The sequence below is a fragment of the Cyclopterus lumpus genome, chromosome 3, assembly GCF_009769545.1.
Source record: "Cyclopterus lumpus isolate fCycLum1 chromosome 3, fCycLum1.pri, whole genome shotgun sequence".
Classification (NCBI taxonomy): Eukaryota; Metazoa; Chordata; class Actinopteri; order Perciformes; family Cyclopteridae; genus Cyclopterus; species Cyclopterus lumpus.
Window position 1 is genome coordinate 11,998,599 of NC_046968.1, and position 18,092 is coordinate 12,016,690.

At 42.2% G+C, this 18,092-nt stretch overlaps 1 protein-coding gene across 2 annotated transcripts; it reads right to left on the reverse strand.

Annotated features, from left to right (window-relative positions):
* Nucleotides 1-2,488: 2,488 nt before the first annotated feature.
* bdnf (brain-derived neurotrophic factor) lies at nt 2,489-17,570 on the reverse strand. 2 transcript variants are annotated; one of them, XM_034526921.1, is made up of 2 exons: nt 17,429-17,570; nt 2,489-3,534 (listed from the first exon to the last, which is right to left on the reverse strand). In XM_034526921.1, the coding sequence occupies exon 2, from the start codon at nt 3,511-3,513 to the stop codon at nt 2,710-2,712; it is 804 nt and encodes a 267-aa protein (XP_034382812.1). In that variant the 5' UTR covers nt 3,514-3,534; nt 17,429-17,570; the 3' UTR covers nt 2,489-2,709. The 2 variants fall into 2 exon arrangements, with proteins under 2 accessions (XP_034382812.1, XP_034382811.1); XM_034526920.1 differs by lacking the exon at nt 17,429-17,570 and adding an exon at nt 8,664-8,963.
* Between the last annotated feature and the right edge of the window lie 522 nt (nt 17,571-18,092).

An 18,092-nucleotide genomic window follows, 5' to 3' on the forward strand; every position in this document is an offset into this window, starting at 1 on the left:
CCCATTTCGCAAATAAACAGTCACACGATCAACAGTAATCTTTTGGCGCATCATTCTTTTAACAGCTGTGCTGCACCTAAACATGGATGCTCATAGCTCAAGGGATTACTACATAATATCCTGGGTATATGTGACAAGGGAACAACCAGAACCTTCTTTGGCCATTTCCTGACACCAAGGAGGAATATTCTCTCTGCTGCCCTCTACTGAGACTCCAGTACACACGTCTTCAGAAAACTGCTGCTGCACTGCATGTGGGCTGAAACTTTCAAGCATGATTCACTTCTGACCACACCCCAGTGATGACACGCAAAGTGTTTCCCTTTGACATTGATGACATACACCTGCTATGGCATCACTGATTGCCATAGCACACACAACGCACTTGCATGTAGTGGAGCAGCAATATTTATTGTCTTTTTTTTATATACAAAAGGCTCATAGTTTTTGTCTTGAAGCTTCAGCCACATCTCTGGGTTAAACACATGCTAAATCAGGTTTGATTCATTGTCCTATGCTGAAAATGTGTAAGTGCTCAGACACATTGTTTGAATTGCATTAAATCATTCAAATTCTAGGGTGGATTATCTACGAAAAGCAAGGCAGAGCAAATGCTAGTCTTCCTAGGAAAACTAAATACTTTTTGATTCTTACTTGGTTTGTGCAGCCATGACAAGAAAGTGTTTACTTGGTGATTCATGACAAGAGACAATTTGAGAGACACTATCCATGCTTGTCATCTTCCTCAGAGGAACTAGCTAGCTAGACTCTCTATTTGTTCTAAGCTTCTGTATAAAAAAAGTAACTCACAGCATCTTCATCAGCCTCTTCTGGAGGATCCGAGACAAATAGAGAAGTGAAACCTCTTTTCCTTGCCTCGTGGAAAAAGTTTTTTCTGTGCAGCAATTTGTTTTCCAAATCTCAAAATGCCAGATCCAGTTAATTTCAGAGGTCACGCTTACCTTCAGGTTGACGACGAAGAAGTAACATGAGGTGGTTGGTATCACATGTAACACAAACATAATATATAATTGAAGCCTTTAATGAAGCTTTGTATCGGCTTTTTTATATAAGTGTCTTCTCTTTCTGAAGTTTGTCATATTGGGTTAGTAAGGTGATTGATGATATTTAGATGCAAAGTGAACATGTTTCATTGTTTTCCTACTATGACCTTAAACTATGGCATCCGGACTTGGAAACAAGGGGTTCTCACTATGTAATGCTCACACTGAGTTATAATCTGCTGCAGATACGAAGTTGGAGTAGTCTTTAACACAGATACCAAACCAGGAGTTTTACTTCTGATCACAGTAAACGTACTGCTGCATCAAATCTGGGTGATTGTTCTTTTAGAGAAGATTTAAAGATGGGATTACCATGTCATATCAGGTGTATCTCTTGAATGTACACACACGTGTGTGTCACTGTCGAAACTCAGCCTATTTGGACTATAATCCAAGTCCTTGTAATTACATGTGCAGCTGGTAAATCATTGAAAACATCAAAAGTAACAAAAGGACATTCAGTACATTTGTGTAAGTAATGTGCTGCTAGGGAGCAGGAAATGGTTTAGGAGTATGTTAAAACGTTTTCCCTCCTCAATATAACTCTGAATTACACAAAGACCTGCAAAATCCTTTCCACCCATAACACTGTCATTATTGCCTTCAGTATTAAAACCGAATGCATTGACTTCTCTTTTACTGAGAATGTGATATTTTCTTGCTGCCTTTAAATTTATAGAGCATCCTGGTCATGCATGATTTTAATTTGGTCGTTTTTGTTGGCAGCACATTTTTGCACGTGCATGAGTGTGTATGTGTGTGCCATGCCTTCTGCCCCGCCTTCCTGTCTGTATAATAAAGTTTATCCTGCTCGGAAATGCATTGTTGAAACTTTATCGACATGGATTTTGTTTTTCAGTTGCCTATATTTTTATTTCTTCAAATATTTCAGTTTAATATTGCAAACAACTTCACAACATACAAAATGAATAATATTAACCCAGAAACATGTCAATGAATATATTTTATATATAAATATATACATATATATATATATATATATATACATATATATATATGTATATATACATATATAAATTCTTTTTTTTATATATATATATATATCTTGTCCTCTGGTGGGGATAAAAAAATAAACAGCAAAGCTTTGACAACAGCACCTTGACATAGTATGTAAGTCCAACATTACCTTGAGAAGTTTAGAACAGTAAACAGATAAATTACTTGAGAGGAAAATAGTTTTCTGCTGAATATGTAAACGGAATGTTTTTTGGTCAGCGTCATATCCTTTTTTGTAAGTGGAGAATTTCTCAATTCACAATTGAAGCAGCATGCAAGCTTTTTGAAGATGGAACTGTCCTCTCATTCCTTGCCTTTTTTTCCTCCTTCATTTTCTAATTCTTGGCAACGTAAACAAATCACAATGTCTTGAGGGATGTGATATAGTAATTTAAACTGGGCGCAAATGACTGATCAGATTTTTTTTAATTGTTTACAAGGTCATGAATATGTTCAATAAATAGACTGTAGTATCACTTTTACTGTATAAACTTCATCTTTTTTTACATGCAGTCCATAAAATTTTCATTTGACGGAATAATTTACCCTGTTATGTATATATACAAATAGATATTTTCTCTTTATTCTCTTTTTTAAACTCTTCAATAAAATCTATACATTTTATACACTATCTCCCTCTTTTAATGGTCAATGTGCATACACATGAAGTGTCTATCCTTATAAACCGCCAGCCGATCTTCTTTTTGCTATCCATGGTAAGCGCTCGCACGTAGGACTGGGTTGTCCTGCATTGGGAATTGTAATGCCGCTTGTCTATTCCTCTGCAGCCCTCCTTTGTGTACCCCATGGGGTTGCATTTGGTCTCATAAAAGTATTGCTTCAGTTGGCCATTGGGGACAGGGACCTTTTCCATGACGGTAACTGTCTGCCCAGACATGTCTATTGCCGTCTTTTTATCCACAGCTGTCACCCACTGGCTAATACTGTCACACACACTGAGCTCGCCGCGCCGCGAGGGATCGGAGTGTCGCCGCACCCTCATGGACATGTTAGCGGCATCCAGATAGTTTTTATATTCCTCCAGAAGAAAGAGCAACGGCGGCTCCAAAGGCACTTGGTTGCTGATCATCACCCGTGAGTCGTACAGGTCGACATCCTTGGTCTCCGTGGTGACCAAAGAAGATGGGCCCCCACCTCCCTGGCTCTTATCAGCCCCCTGTCCCAGCTGTGCCGCCTCTCCCTCCACCTCCAGCAGCTCCTCTATCACCTGCTCAAAGGTTTCGGTGAGTGAGGGCAGTTCCCCGCGCTGGCCTGGCCCACTCTGTGGAGTCCCGTGGCCTCGCGTGGCCGTCGCAGCGGCGCCCAAGTAGCCTTCCGTCCGATGGCCCCGCATGCCCGGGGCGTCTCTCAGGGGCGCAGCTCTCATGCAACTGAAGTATGAAATAACCATAGTAAGGAACAGGATGGTCATCACTCTTCTAACCTGGTGGAACTGGAGAGGGAGAAAAACACAGGAAACAAAAAAAAGGGAGGGGGGGGGAGAGAACCAAACTGTTAGTCAAAGAGCCTTTTCAATGAAGTTAGCTTATTATTGATCTATCATGAACCGTGTAAGCCTTTATTATTATGTACACCATCTAGTCTTGTTTTTGCAAGCCAAAAAAGAGAGCCAGTTGCTTTGGAATAATCACAAAACGTTTTTTGACTCAAAAATGTTTGCAAACTGAAGTCACTCTGTTCCTACGTGACGTCTGGCTTAGGTTTGTATTTGTTGGCAGCCGTGCGCAAAAGCAGTGCTGCGCATCAAAGAGATTGCTTATTACAAAAGATAAGATCACACAAATAGATGTCACTTCATCCTAACAGGCTTGTTATTATCATATCATAAGCTCTGTGTTAAACTGTGCAGTGTGTTTCTAGAGCTCGTGGAGATATAACAACCAAACCAGTCATTCATACCTCACTGCCTCAATCAATCATTGTGTTTGTTAAAGCTTTTCTTTGAAAGCTTAGACCGTCCCCTGTTTTATTTACTCTATAAAGGACGTGGCAGATATATATATATATATATATATATATATATATATATATATATATATATATATATATATATATATATATTCTTAAACATTATGTTACTTAGGGAAAGTTGTATGATTTTAGAATCCATTGGGCTCCAAACACATGAGGGTCAACTGTAAACTGGCACAACATGAGGAGAGGCTCTGCATGTGTTGACATAAGGATATGGTTTTGTTTGTTTGAAGAGCTCATGTATTATCTTTCAGCTTCGACATTACCTCACTAACAAAATCACCATTATCAACCCTCATGGACAGCACTTACTGGCCGACTGACGGAGTGGGAAACGTGTTTGCGTCAGCTTTGACAAACACCGCTGTTGCGGTATTATTTATCTTTTCTTTTTTTCCTAAACTGGTCTGCGCTGTCGGACCGGTCTGATACTAATTCCTTAGAGTCATGTACGGGCATCAGGAGTGTGTTGAGTGTTTTCGGTAGGTGGATGGTGAGAGCACTGCACGATGAACTAACAGGATGTCATGCGGAAATTGAGATGTGTCATCCTCACTGCACTGTGAAGTACCAATCTGGAGAAGCTCAGAAGTCAGAAGAGAAGCAAAGCATAAATATATATGTATATATATATAAACATATATACATCGCCTGAGCACATATGCATCCCTTACCTTTCAGAAGCTCTAAGATTCACAGCAAATCAATGATATGGACATCCAACAGCCCGAGATATAAAAGCAACCATAATGAAAAGAAAATCTAGATCTTGCTTTCCACAGGGGCTCATTTAAAAATAGCCTGACCGAGGCTTTGACTGCACTCTGCATGTCCCAACTTGATACAGGAAAAAACTGCAAGCAAACACACTCTGCATCCACTCAGGACGGACATGAGGACCTTTACAGTAAGGGAGGAGCGAAACCCCACCTTAAAAGCATTTGTTTCATTCTTAATTGGTATCAGGGGCCGTGGCTGCAATTAACCAACACCACGGTGACTGCCATAGAGATATCTCGTCTATAAATAGATGTGCTGGGAGTCTCACAGTCTCTATTCAGAATATCACATCCTTCTTCTTAATGAGCCACTCATTCCCCAAGCTCAGTGACGTGCATCTCCAGAGTGTGTGAGTGTGTGTGTTAGAGGGAGGGCATGGGGAGGGGCTGGTTTGGAGATGAGGGTATTTTTCCTCTCACCAATTAAAACGACAATGAGAACAAAGGAGCTAATTATCAAATTTGAATGAAATACTGTTAATAAAAGTCTATTTATCGAGCTTTGTAACCCTCAACATTGCTCAGGTTTTGGTTCTGATAAGAAATCTCTGTGAGGCTTCCCAGCACAGAAAATCATGTAGGTTTACGGGATCGAGGCCAGTCACGAGCTTTATGTGTAGGATGCATTTAGGCTGATATTATTATCAGCATCACGCTCAAATGGTTCCACTTCCACATGACGGAAATGAAGGCAGAGGGCTGATTACTGTTAGGCGTCAAACTTCATGCTGGAAATGGTGCAGACGATGAGTGCTGCATCTTCCGTAACAGACCACAGGGGTAATATTGCAGTAGCAGGGGGTGGAGAGAGTGCCAGCGTCATTTCGCAGCATAACAACCACAGATGACGTCTCTTCCAGGTCTCCATAGGGGAGAGAATGGAGGGGAGGAGGTTGCTGGGGGTAATGCCACTCAACAGTGTGCAATTGCATGCTGCTCCCCCGGGAATCCTCACACCGGGAACAACAAATGATTTTATTTCTATCTCTGTGATTTCCTGTTTCCATCAGGACAATCAATATGGCTTATGCTCTCAATCAACATCCTGTTAAAATGCAATAAAGCCAATGAATCATTTAATTGCTGTGGGACTGGCGGAGAATCTCTGGCTTATATCTACTAGAGGCTAAATGTGACAACTGATTGGTTCGCTCTTGTTTTATACATCCAGTGAAGGAACATTTTATGTGCACTGCTGGATTTCTCAGTTAATGAAAAAGCGGCTTGCGAGTTAACACAATGAGCATGAATAATAGAGCGAGGGCAGAACAACATATGGAGGAATGTTTGGAATCAAATGTACTTTTTTGCAGCCTCGGGGCCAACTTTGTGATGACTGGTTTGATAATATAAAAATCTAACACAAGGAGGTGGCTGGGCACAGTGCCATTTCTTTTTATCTTGTCTTTTGCCTTGTGTTATTGTTGAAATCATATCATTTGTAAATGAAATCCAGATAGATCCCAACAATCCAGCTGTGTCACATAATAAACTAAGTGTCATGGATGTCCGAGTTTGACAGTTCTTTCACCCATAATTGCAAATCACTTAACATGAGATGACAGGAAGATAAAGCCTGCAATAACCGCTGCAAACACGCCTTTATTCCAGACAACACACACAGAGCATGAATCCCCCAGAACAATAGGAGCAGGTGAGTGTGCGGACTCTGTCTACTGTTTGGCTTTGACGTCTCTAGATGACCACCTGTTCATCTGCTTTGAGAGCGTGGCTGTATGGCGGGGATATGTAACTTATCCTCGCATTTATTCTTCGTGCCAGGTGGGGATTAAAGTGATAAATACCGCCTTTGACAGATGCTGAAAAGTTTCTCTAAAGCATGAAAGGACTGGTATTATTACACATTCTGTAATGTTCCCAAGCCTCCAAGCACATGTCAGCACACTTTATGGCTTCATCTTCATGAACAGCATGCATAATATCGTAGGAACTGTTAGAAGGGGAAATAAACATCAAACAGAGGAGATGAAAGAGGGGAAATGTGCCCAGTACATTTGAATAGAAATGTGCAACCTATAGCAACATTCGTTCCTCATTCTTGTTCCCTTGTGGGCATCCGTCTTTGTTCAGTTCCTCAAGAAGCGTGTCGGGTTAGAGCTATTTACCTAGCAACGTGTTTTGTCATGTTCAAAGTGCACAGCACACAATGCCAAATGTTCAGAAGGGAAACATGGAGCACACGATATACACATTCTACCTGAGGACCTCTTGTGTGCTAAAATGCAGCACTTAGAAAATTAGAGTTGCAGTAATGGCTGACACATGTGGAAGCTCGGTCTCTTTGAGATCTGTTTTCAATCTGACACAGTTTCAGAGCACGTTTAGTAATAGATGAGCATCACTAAGGGATTATACCTGGCCTCCTGGCCAACCCCAGCCACGGCCACAGACAGCCCGGCATTCAAATAGCTGCTGAGTGATGTGTGCTATCCAAATGAGTGCTGCTTCCCTCCCACACTGTGTGCAGCAGTGGGCCATCGAGAGACTACAGCAGTAACACAGGCAGTGTGGCAAACGCCTTAAACGTGCTGCGTCTGTGTTCCTGAGCTACTCTCAAATGTCCAATAAAGTGGGAACACAAATGAGTTCAATTGAATCCACGAATCACCGATTCTGGAAGCTGACCACTAACATAACCAACAGACCCCATAGCTCCAAATGAACAGGGCTGCAGTTCCACGCGTTGTACACTAGATGGCGTGTGAGACCGTGAAATAATGAGAGCTCCTTCTTTTTCACCCTCCCTCCCTCCTCTCTTTCCCTCCCTCCTGAAACACGACAGATAGATAGATAGATAGATAGATAGATAGATAGATAGATAGTGTTGGTTGAGTATAATTCAGCTTTTGCTAATTTCCGCTGCATAATACGCCCTAAAGTTCACTTATATGGTACTTAGTCACAACTCTGACAATAAATGTGGCTCTAGTGTGCATTTTTTGGAAAGCACATAATTACTTCATCATTAAACCATCACATCTACGTGTGTGCTGCTATGATCCAGATATTTTCACACGGAGTTGTCAAAGCTCAGCCAGCTTTCCACCACTCAATAAATGGGACTTTACTTTAATCATTCTGGCCAGTAATTTGAAGATTCAGTGCACACAACACCAAGAAGTAGACCCAACAGTGTGTGTTGGCCGCCGTAGCGGGGCGTGTAGGTCTCGGGTTTCCTATAAAGTCTTAATGAATTCATCAAAGTTTCCCCCCCATCCAAAACAACCATACAAACACTGTCTGGTTTTTTGTTGTTGTTGTGCATGTGTTCACAGCGCAGGAGGGTCCGAGATTATATTATACTACTGTACCAACACTCTGAACAAAGAGTTTATTGAGTTCTTTATGGGGCAGAAAGTTGCCCTCACATTTTCAAACGTGGCTGATTTAAAACGGAGGCGCGCTGCTGGATTGTTACCGAAATACTAATAATTTGCTCAGGCTGCTCTAATAATTAAACAACACCCCCCACCCCCCCACACACACATACACCCCGCCCCTCGAGATTACATCTACTGAGCTCGTGCTCTCCTCTGGAAACCCAATCAACATAATAACTCCGTTTTTTATTAATGAACGAGAGGATAAGGTTACACATATCCCCTCTCGGGCTGCGGCGCTGTCTGCTCGCAGGTTAACCGTACTTGATCGAGCTACTTTAAGAGCACCCCCCCACACACACACACACACGCACACGCACGCACGCACCACTGTCTTTTTCCTCAAGCAGCATCAAACAAAGCCAAAGTGCTTCAAAGAACTTGTCGAGAAACAAACAGACACATACCTTTTACTGCCCCGTCGTAAAACAGACCATTCAACAGGACATCAGTGTCATCTGGGATGTGTTGGACAACTCCCTGAGTAATTTACTTAAGCGATGTTTTCCTCTCTGTACTCTCCCGACAAGCTTCAGGATATCTCTTCAGCTTTGGAGCAAATAGATTAAATTATTGATGGTGGAAATTGCATGGATGAGGTAATGCACTCCCATGGCTGCACGGCTCCTTTGGAGATCGTCTGAAGCTGAAGTTGTCGCATGCTGAAACGCCGCAGCAACAGCAGCAGCAGCAGCAGCAGCACGGGATGAGAGACCTCTGGAGCTGAAATGAGGAGCCTCTTTGCAACTACAGTAACTTTACTACACAATGACGCTGCAACATGTGACCAGCCGCTGGCTGACTGGTCGCCGCCAAACTCCTGTTTAAACAGCCCCCAGGCGGAACTGTTAATGCACGTTCAGCGTGCATTATGTGCTCTTGTTGTTCTGCATATACCGTGCAGCCTGCATCCAGACCATAATGTCTGGCAAGATGCAAAGCACGAGCGGAGACTCTTCCGTATTTCGCCGAAGAGGTGGCACATCTTCTGAAGGTTTTTGCGTAACCGCGCGTCTCCACCGAGTCGTGATACACATGCGTGCCATTTAGAGTTGCCCTCTTTGTGTAAAATTAGATATTCAGAGAATTAGAATTCAGGATTTAGTGTACATGGTCTGCAGATTGTGAGGAGGACATGCACTTTATATCAAACTACGCTGTAGGGAAGAAGATAACGTATATATTTGTTAAGGTTTGTCCCCACTAATTATTCCATTTGAGGCATTCTGATCCAACATCCTTGATATAGCCCAAGAAGATTGTCACACTCTTTTCATATAATGTCCTCTACGTGTGATCCTGAGTCATTTCTATATTAAACAAGGCCCTGAGAATCATCTGAGAGAAGTCTTATACTTTTAGCGCTGTGTGGTGTTAAAACATTTGGATGGCAACCGGCACTGGAGGCTAACAAAGATGTGAACTCACTGAAAACAATTCTGCTTCTGCTTGCTTTTAAAGTGAGCCAACTCCACAACAGATGGATGACTCCCATGCAAGTGCTCTGCAGTGTAGTAACCAGCTTTCACAGGTTATTATAACCAAATGTCAGCAAACACGTTTAAATGATATAGGCCTACAGAGCTCACTCCGAGGATGAAACTCCTTTGCTTCTTGATGGTCTTGTTTCCCCTCGTCAGGAAAAACTGGGAACAATTCAGACCTTTTATAATGCAGAATTCAAATTAAAATGTCAGTGGAGCCACAACCTTTCAATGGGTGATGAACGTTTGGAAACTCCACCTCTGATGAATACAAGAGTGAGCATAATGGGGAAATAGCAGCTCATTATCCTTGTGAGTTGGCCCTGGTCCAGTGCAAAGATTTATTGTGATGTGTTTGCTATATTGCCATCATGATTCTTCCCTGCACAAGCTTATGAGCTGGAGAGCTCTTGTTTGGCATGTAGCAGTATGGGAGTGGATGCTCACACCTGCTTAATGAGTCACTCCCACCTCCAACACATCCGGGACATGCCAAGATAGATATAGCCCTCCCCGAAGGCTCACAGGAGGTGAGGGCAAACTCTGGATGACAAAGAGTTGCATCAGCAATCACTGAGCGACATGACGCCAAAGAGGATACAAAAAAATGCACACTGCACAAGGGGGTTGTTCCAAACAAGTAATTCATAAATAAATCACTTGGCATCTCATTAGAAGAGCAAAAACAACAACATGGTCTCTCATTTCTGCTAATACAACACAACTGAAGCTGGCATATAAAGAGAAGTCTTTTTGGCTTGCATGTGGGGACTGAATTTCTGAAGGAAATTAATAATGTGTCTGATAGCTGGGAGCAAAAAGGAGTTGCGAGGAGTGTTCAGGATGTTTTTGACACATTCGACTGAGGGTCAAACAAAAGTATGATAGCAGCAACCAGCGGCGGCCTTTCTGAAAACGACTTAACCGCTATTTAATCCGAACTGAGGCGTACGATTTCTTTCGGTGTAGAATTTCTCCACAGAGAACCACGAACAATGATTCAAACTGTCCGAGAAGTTGGGAAGAAACCACGTTATGCAGCACATTTCTACAGGCTTTAATCCCCCGTTCATGGCCAAATACACGTGAAGGTGATTTGCAGGAGCAGTGGGTGAAGTCTCCCCTCACATCTTACCCGCTCACAACCTTTCGCCTGTTTGTGCAGCAGAAAGAAGAAACAACCACAGGAGCTGACAACACGACACACTTGTATAACCTTTCAAGGCTTCTCTCGCCAAACGCAGCTCGATGCTGACAGGTCCGCACTGCCGAAAGCTTCACTTAACAAGTAGAATGATGCCTCTTTGTGCCAGAAAGGAAACGTGTAACGCAGACAAAATGACATTTTGAGAAATGTCATTTTCACTTGGGATAAAGGAAGACGCTAACAGTATTTTGATCAAAGGGAAATTGCATTCCTCCTCCAAGAAGCAAACACGTCAACCGAGAAAACATTTTGTATGTAGTTAGATGACGTCAAACGAGGGCGAGGGCGAGGTGGAGAACAGTTGAGAAAACTCCAGACTGGAAAACAGGTAAACTGAGTACAGACCCTAATCACAGGCTGGAGTGACACATTAATGGCATCCCCCCTGTGATGACAATAACCTTTATTGTAATCATCAGGCAGAAACAGAGGACCAGTCTCCTAAGCTTCATATACACTCCAACCTCACGCAGCTGATACATTATTTCTATAGTATCACAGACTGCAAATCTCTCCATCACCTATTAAGTCTCTGTCTGTCTGTCTCTGTCTGTCTGTCTCTTTTCTTGGCTCATGCCTTCTTCCTCTTCCTCCTCCTCCTCTTCCTCCTCTTCCTCCTCCCCTCCCCAATCTAATATCACCATAGCATCAATAACCTTTGCATGGTTTACTGATTAATGAAAACACACCAATCATGCCACAAAATTACTTGGAAATGAAGAAATCTTTTGCTATGAGAACTCAGAAAGCATTTTTCATACTCAAATGAGGCTATAAGAAATTATTGGCATGAATATGCCTCCTGCTTGGTTTAACATGACATATCCTGCCACCATATGCAACTACAGATACATCTTTGAACAAGTAAGGGACCGAAATGTGATTATTTTTCTTGAAGAAATTGTATCCATAGATAAGAATTCTTCAAGAAAAACAATATATATATATATATATATATATATATATATATATATATATATATGTGTATGTTTTATTGCTTTGGGAAGTTGCTTGAATTCAGTGCTGCATGAGAGACATACTTGAATGGTTTGTCGGCATGATCGAACATTTACACACAAACACACACACGCACGCACGCGTACACACAAGCACGCACGCACACACACACACACACAGCCACACACGCGCACTCACACACACACACACACACACACACACACACACACACAAGCACGCACACGCACGCACACAAACACACGCGGCATCATGAATCCTTGTAGTCCCGCAGTGGTCCGACGTATCAGATGTCTTTACAGTCAGAATAACTACATCCACTGTGTATTAATAACTTATCGTGGGCTCCATCGCTATAAAATCACAATCACGCCACTGTGACGAATAACTGATAATTAAAGGTTTGGAATTAAAGGTTCAAGCATCCGCCTCCTGCCAGAAGTTGTTTAAACAAGCCTGCTAATTGGACGAAGGTGTTGGTGATGAAGATGGTGGTGGTGGTGACTAAAGCATTAGCAGCAGCGACGGCGGCGGCGGGCGATGTAGCCTACATTTCTATTATGATTAAGATGATTAATTGTGCGCTCTAAATATATCGTGACTAAAGCCGTGACTAAAAATGTCCGCGATTATCGCCCGCAATAATCAATAGTCTACTTATAATATTATCGCACACCAGCTTGGATGAATAGACAAGTTATTACATTTCATGAATGAAAACGCTGTGGCAAAGTGTGGCAAGCACAATCCGAAAACGAGTTTTGTTAAAGAGACACGCCAATGATTTATATTTAAAGAAAACTCAACGTCCTTAAACTGATTCCGCCAAATCCCTTTAGCTCCCAAAGTGCACGAATTGATCGCAACGGATAAAAAACACACACAGGCCAACATTAAGACTACATTAAGCAATAAAAAGCAACAAACACATATGAAACAATATAATACAATATTAGTGGTAATCCTTATTTCTGCATAATGTATTTATTGTTATTTATTTCGTTAAATAAATAGGCCTACCGAAAGAATTTAATCTGATTTGTTTTGCAATGAAACCTACCATCAGGTTTGTTATTGACGCCCACCCCAACTCTGCAGAGCTGAGAGTGCAAAGAGATAGAGAGAGAGAGAGAGAGAGAGAGAGGGGAGATTCTCGGTAAAGATAATACACGCGGAGACGCACGCACACAGTGGCGAGCGCACGCAGGCGCACGCCCGCACACAAACACACGCAGCTCCATTTATGGACTGATCCGCTGACGTACATTGCAGAAAAGTGCTATAAAAAAACCTTCATACATACAAAGTGTGTCGTGCCACCCCACAGACCCCTCCTAACCCGCCTCCGCTCATCCCTCCTCCTCCACCCAACACGCCCACGCCCACACCATAATCCCACGTCTCAGTAGGATTTTTGTTGTATTAAAAATACTGCTATATGGCCAGAAAATAGGTATTATGCGAAAAGATTATTAGATTTATAAATAAATAAAAAACCCGAAAAAGATGATGCAATAAAAATAATCTAACTCTTGTGGTTTATGCGAATAAAAGGCCACGTATTTATTATAATGTATCACAATTTGTACTGATCTTATATAGACTAAAACGCGTATCGTTTCGTTAAATAAATTAATGGTTGATCATTATTTGTGCAATAAACGTTTGTGTGGTACTGATGAGCCGGAAACGTGCAATTGCGACGCAGCCGTTATTAAAGGAGCCTTTTTATGAATGTCGGGCAGTATAATAAGTAATATGATCTATGTTGGTGTCACTGTCATATGAAAGGAGGAGTAATAGGCAATAATATGCAGAAACCGATATGCGCGCAATATATTGGTGGGTAAAAATGACCGAAAAAGCCAGCGGATAGTCCATAAATTCAGATACAATTAGGAATTTACTGGGGACATTCGTTTTGAAGTATTTATTTGAAAAAGCAGCCTGCAAAAGCAATCTTGATTAAAACAGGACTGCCAGTGGGCGTTGGGGATTTTCTCTTCTCTTGCAGTTGTTTTGCCGTCATGCAATTGCTTCGTCTTGGATCAGAAATCTTAAACCGTTGACCAGAGGAAAAAAAGAAGAAGAGCGAGCGAGAGAGAGAGAGAGAGAGAGAGAGGAAATAGAAAATATCCACCGATTCTGCATCGGTGCGGGACGAATTGTGAGGCTACAAGTCCTTCAGTTGAGCAGAGAAATAAAATCCCAGAGCAGTTTTGTGTGATGATCATCTGAATCTAACAGCCACGCGTGGCAGATTGAACGCGTGCCTTCATTTGGAATACAAAAGAACGAGAAAGACAAATCGATGCCTCCTGAACAATTGCATATTAAGCCATCTTATCTCTCTACATCGCATTCAGCCATAACATCTGTCGGTGGATGCACTTTGACCACGCCCATCTTTATTGTAATTTCACAGAGGAAATAATAGAACAATTTGTATACTGTAAAGGAGACTCGCTCTGACAAAACCGAATTACGCGAGTCAAAGCGATTAAGAATTAATTCATTTTATTTTCCATTATTCATTCGTAGCCTGCGTTTGACAGGTCGACACAGAGCCGTGTATGGACAAAAGAGGGGGGTAGGGTAGCAGGTGAAGTGAAAAGCACCTTATGAATGAAACCGTGGAGCAGTCGTAGTAAAAACACAAGTGATTTGATGGCGATGACGGGAGGGGGGCGATGGAGGGAGGGAGGGAGGGGGGATTGGAGGGGTAAAGAGTAGGGCTATTTTTGGTCGATAACAAAATCCAGAGGGTTTGACATCAAGACAAAACATGAATGCAGCAGACCAAACATGAACAATACGCACATATAGACAGACACACAGACAGACAGACAGACAGACAGACAGACAGATAGATAGACAGATAGATAGATAGATAGATAGATAGATAGATAGATAGATAGATAGATAGATAGATAGATAGATAGATAGATAGATAGATAGATAGATAGATAGATAGATAGATAGATAGATAGATAGATAGATAGATAGATAGATAGATAGATAGAGTTGTTTCCTGATAATTCTACGATGTGCACCATGCATCAGTAGCCTCCTCCAGTTCGTGCAGGCTGACAGCATCACTGCAGCGTCTTAAGTCCCATATTGGGAGCATGATTAGGCACATCGCAACGATTACGCAAATTATGTTCCAGCAGGCAATGTTCGGAAACTCCACCAAAAAAAAAAAACGGCTTCAAAAAGCTCTGTTTCAAAAATCCCAAGCACGAAAACGAGTCACATTTTAAATGCTTCCTATGACTCAAAGCTAATATGAATGCGCACGCACACATCTTCTATAAATATAGCCTAACTTCAAATTAAAAAAAGGAAGATGGTCTACGAGATATTGGTCACCTGGATCGGATTTCATTTCAGAGTTATTTCGGTCACTGATGCACACAATGAGCACACTGCCAAGGCGAAGGCTGCATGCTGTAGTTTTAAAGCCGAAGTTCATTTGAGAAAAGCCAGAAGAAGCCCGCAAAGACGACAGCGACCAAAAAGAGTGACATGAAAACAATGGATTGAGCTCTTACCTTTACAAGGGCTGACAACCACTATGTGCGTGGTTAGATCTCCGCGACCAAGACTTGCATGTCCCAAAGTTTAACGCAGTGTGGGGGGGCTTATAGGTACCGACAATGTGGTGTGCAAAAGACCAGACGACCTAACATTTAAACTTTCACAATGCGCTACACAAACACATCGTGAAGCACAAGCTCTTTTAATGGCAAGCGCTTTTTTTCTAGTATTTTTATTTTTTTATTTTATTTTATTATTTATTTTCTCCTCTCTTTAGAATCCCGTTTATTTTCCGTTTACAGACCACAGGCTCCCTCAGAATAAGCTTACCAAAAGTTGAAAAAACAATCCCAGGTTTGGCAAAGGGGGGCTGGGGAAAGAGAGAAAGAGAGTTGGCGTCCACTCGGCGGTTTAGTCCATGCACGACTCCGGTGCCTCTGTCCAACGTGCTGAAAGCATAACACGGCCAGGGTAACTATGAGGGGCCGGGGAAATATCTATATACTTTTGTTTGAGCTCCCACTTTAAACTGCTTTTTTTTCCTTTTTTTTTTTTTTTTTTTTTTTTAACTCCGCTGCTTCCCGGCGTCTTGTCACGTGTATCCCCAACACCCCCCACCCCCTTGCCAAACAGGTCCCGTTAATATTTGATCACATGTTGGTCGGACATTTCCTTCCAGATAACAGCACCTATATCACAAAACGCCGGTTCAATTCTGTGTACAACCGCCTAAAGAAAAAAAAAAAAAAAAAAAAAGGCTCCACTCTCACGCCAAATGACAGCTGGCACCGCTGATACTGAGCCCTATTGTTCTTAATGTCATACTAATGTAAAGTGGCACAGGTAAGTGGCACATGTTGCTGTTTTTTAACACGAGCACCGCACACAAAGAACATACATACATGCATAAAATATAAAGCCCTCACTGCCAACACATACACGCGCACACACACACACAGCCCTCCAAGACTATGCAGCCTACATCACATCCACACATTGCGCGCAGACACAATGCAATATTTCCTTACCTCTCTCACTGTACCGGCATATCCCGAGCCAAAGAAATGCCCCACAATCTGTCTATCCACACCGGCTTTGTCAACACCAGCCTCAACAGACATGGGTCTCGACACTGAGTTTCTCAAGTAGCCACTGAGTCCAACCCTTCCAGCAATGCGTTGCCAGACTAAATAGCAAGCACGACTATTTACTGGTAATCATCCTTTATATGCTGTGTGTTTCCATTGCTACTTACCATTTTCCCCTACGCTGTCCTGGAGATAGAAGTGTCTTAATATCCACTCACTCCAACAGATGCTGGTAGGTAATGTGGCTTGTTTGAAGTCATCATATGAGAACTTCTGCTGTGCTCAGTAAGATCGCCCACCACTTCGCTGACTTATGAATCTAATAACCCTTCGCAATGTCGGCGTGCTTAAACTCTCTCAGGCAACACCTTGGTGGCTCTACGGTACAGACACATATCAACAAGCCTGGCGTGTCAGAAAAGCTTGTACAGACATACGTAACACATTCGCCCGGTCAACGCCATTAGGGGTCTTACGTGATTGAAATAAACGACGGCAATCCAAGTTTATGGGGTTATCAGTTCCTGGCTGATCGCTCGCTCACTGCCTCAAATCTTTAAAATCTGCATTGAGCAACAATGACAGACACATACAACTTCTGAGACATATCCATATTCACGTGTTTGTGTTATAGACTGTTAACTCCCTCTTTGGCGAAGGGCCATATAGGCCTATTGCGCATACGCACAACTGGTCACGTAAAGATTTTTCTAACACGGACACATCGCTTTTGCAAAAACAAATAGCACATTTACAGCGCCCCTGTCTGCCTGTCAAGTTCTCGAGGAACTTGTTGCTGCTCAAAAAGAAAACACCCCTCCACTTTTTCTTTTCTTTTTTTTTGCTGGACAAAAACACTCATATAGGCTAATACTTACGTTGTCAAATTCTGTTAAAGTAATGCCTTTTCCCCCGGAACAGAGACAACAGAGACACAAGTTAATCCACGTCCTCCAGAAGCGTGATTACTCTGAGAGAAGAGCGACCAGAGCGTTAAAAGCCAGGAATGATACTTTTCGATCAGGGATATCTGGAAGTTCAAAGATGAGATCTGTTTTCAGTAAAATTCCATCAGTTGCACTACCAGCACTCAGCCAGCTGATTGTTATGCAGTGACGAAGCGCTGCGCTTGCAAGTGAAACCCCAAATGTACTAAGTAACATGAGTAATAGGTGATATTTGCCTGACTCTTTGCCAGCATCCCAAACTTTCTCTAGAGTGTTTGTATGAGAAGTGTTATTCTTGTGGTATGAAATACTTTTTTTTGGTCATAGTTTATTGAAATCACGCCGCATGTGTGGCGCGTTATTGGAACCTGTAGGCGGCTGTAAGGAACCAATGGCACCCATCTGACACATCCTTGGACACAAACAGCTGCTCATCAAAGTGTTCAAGGTAACTCGAGGCTCGTTCGGACCTGTTACTCCGGCACAGTGAGTCTATACACTTTTCCATCAGAAAAATGCACTGATTGAAATATATATACTTGTCAGTAACGTGACTCTATAGAAGAAAGAAGAAGAAAAAAAACATGCACGTTTC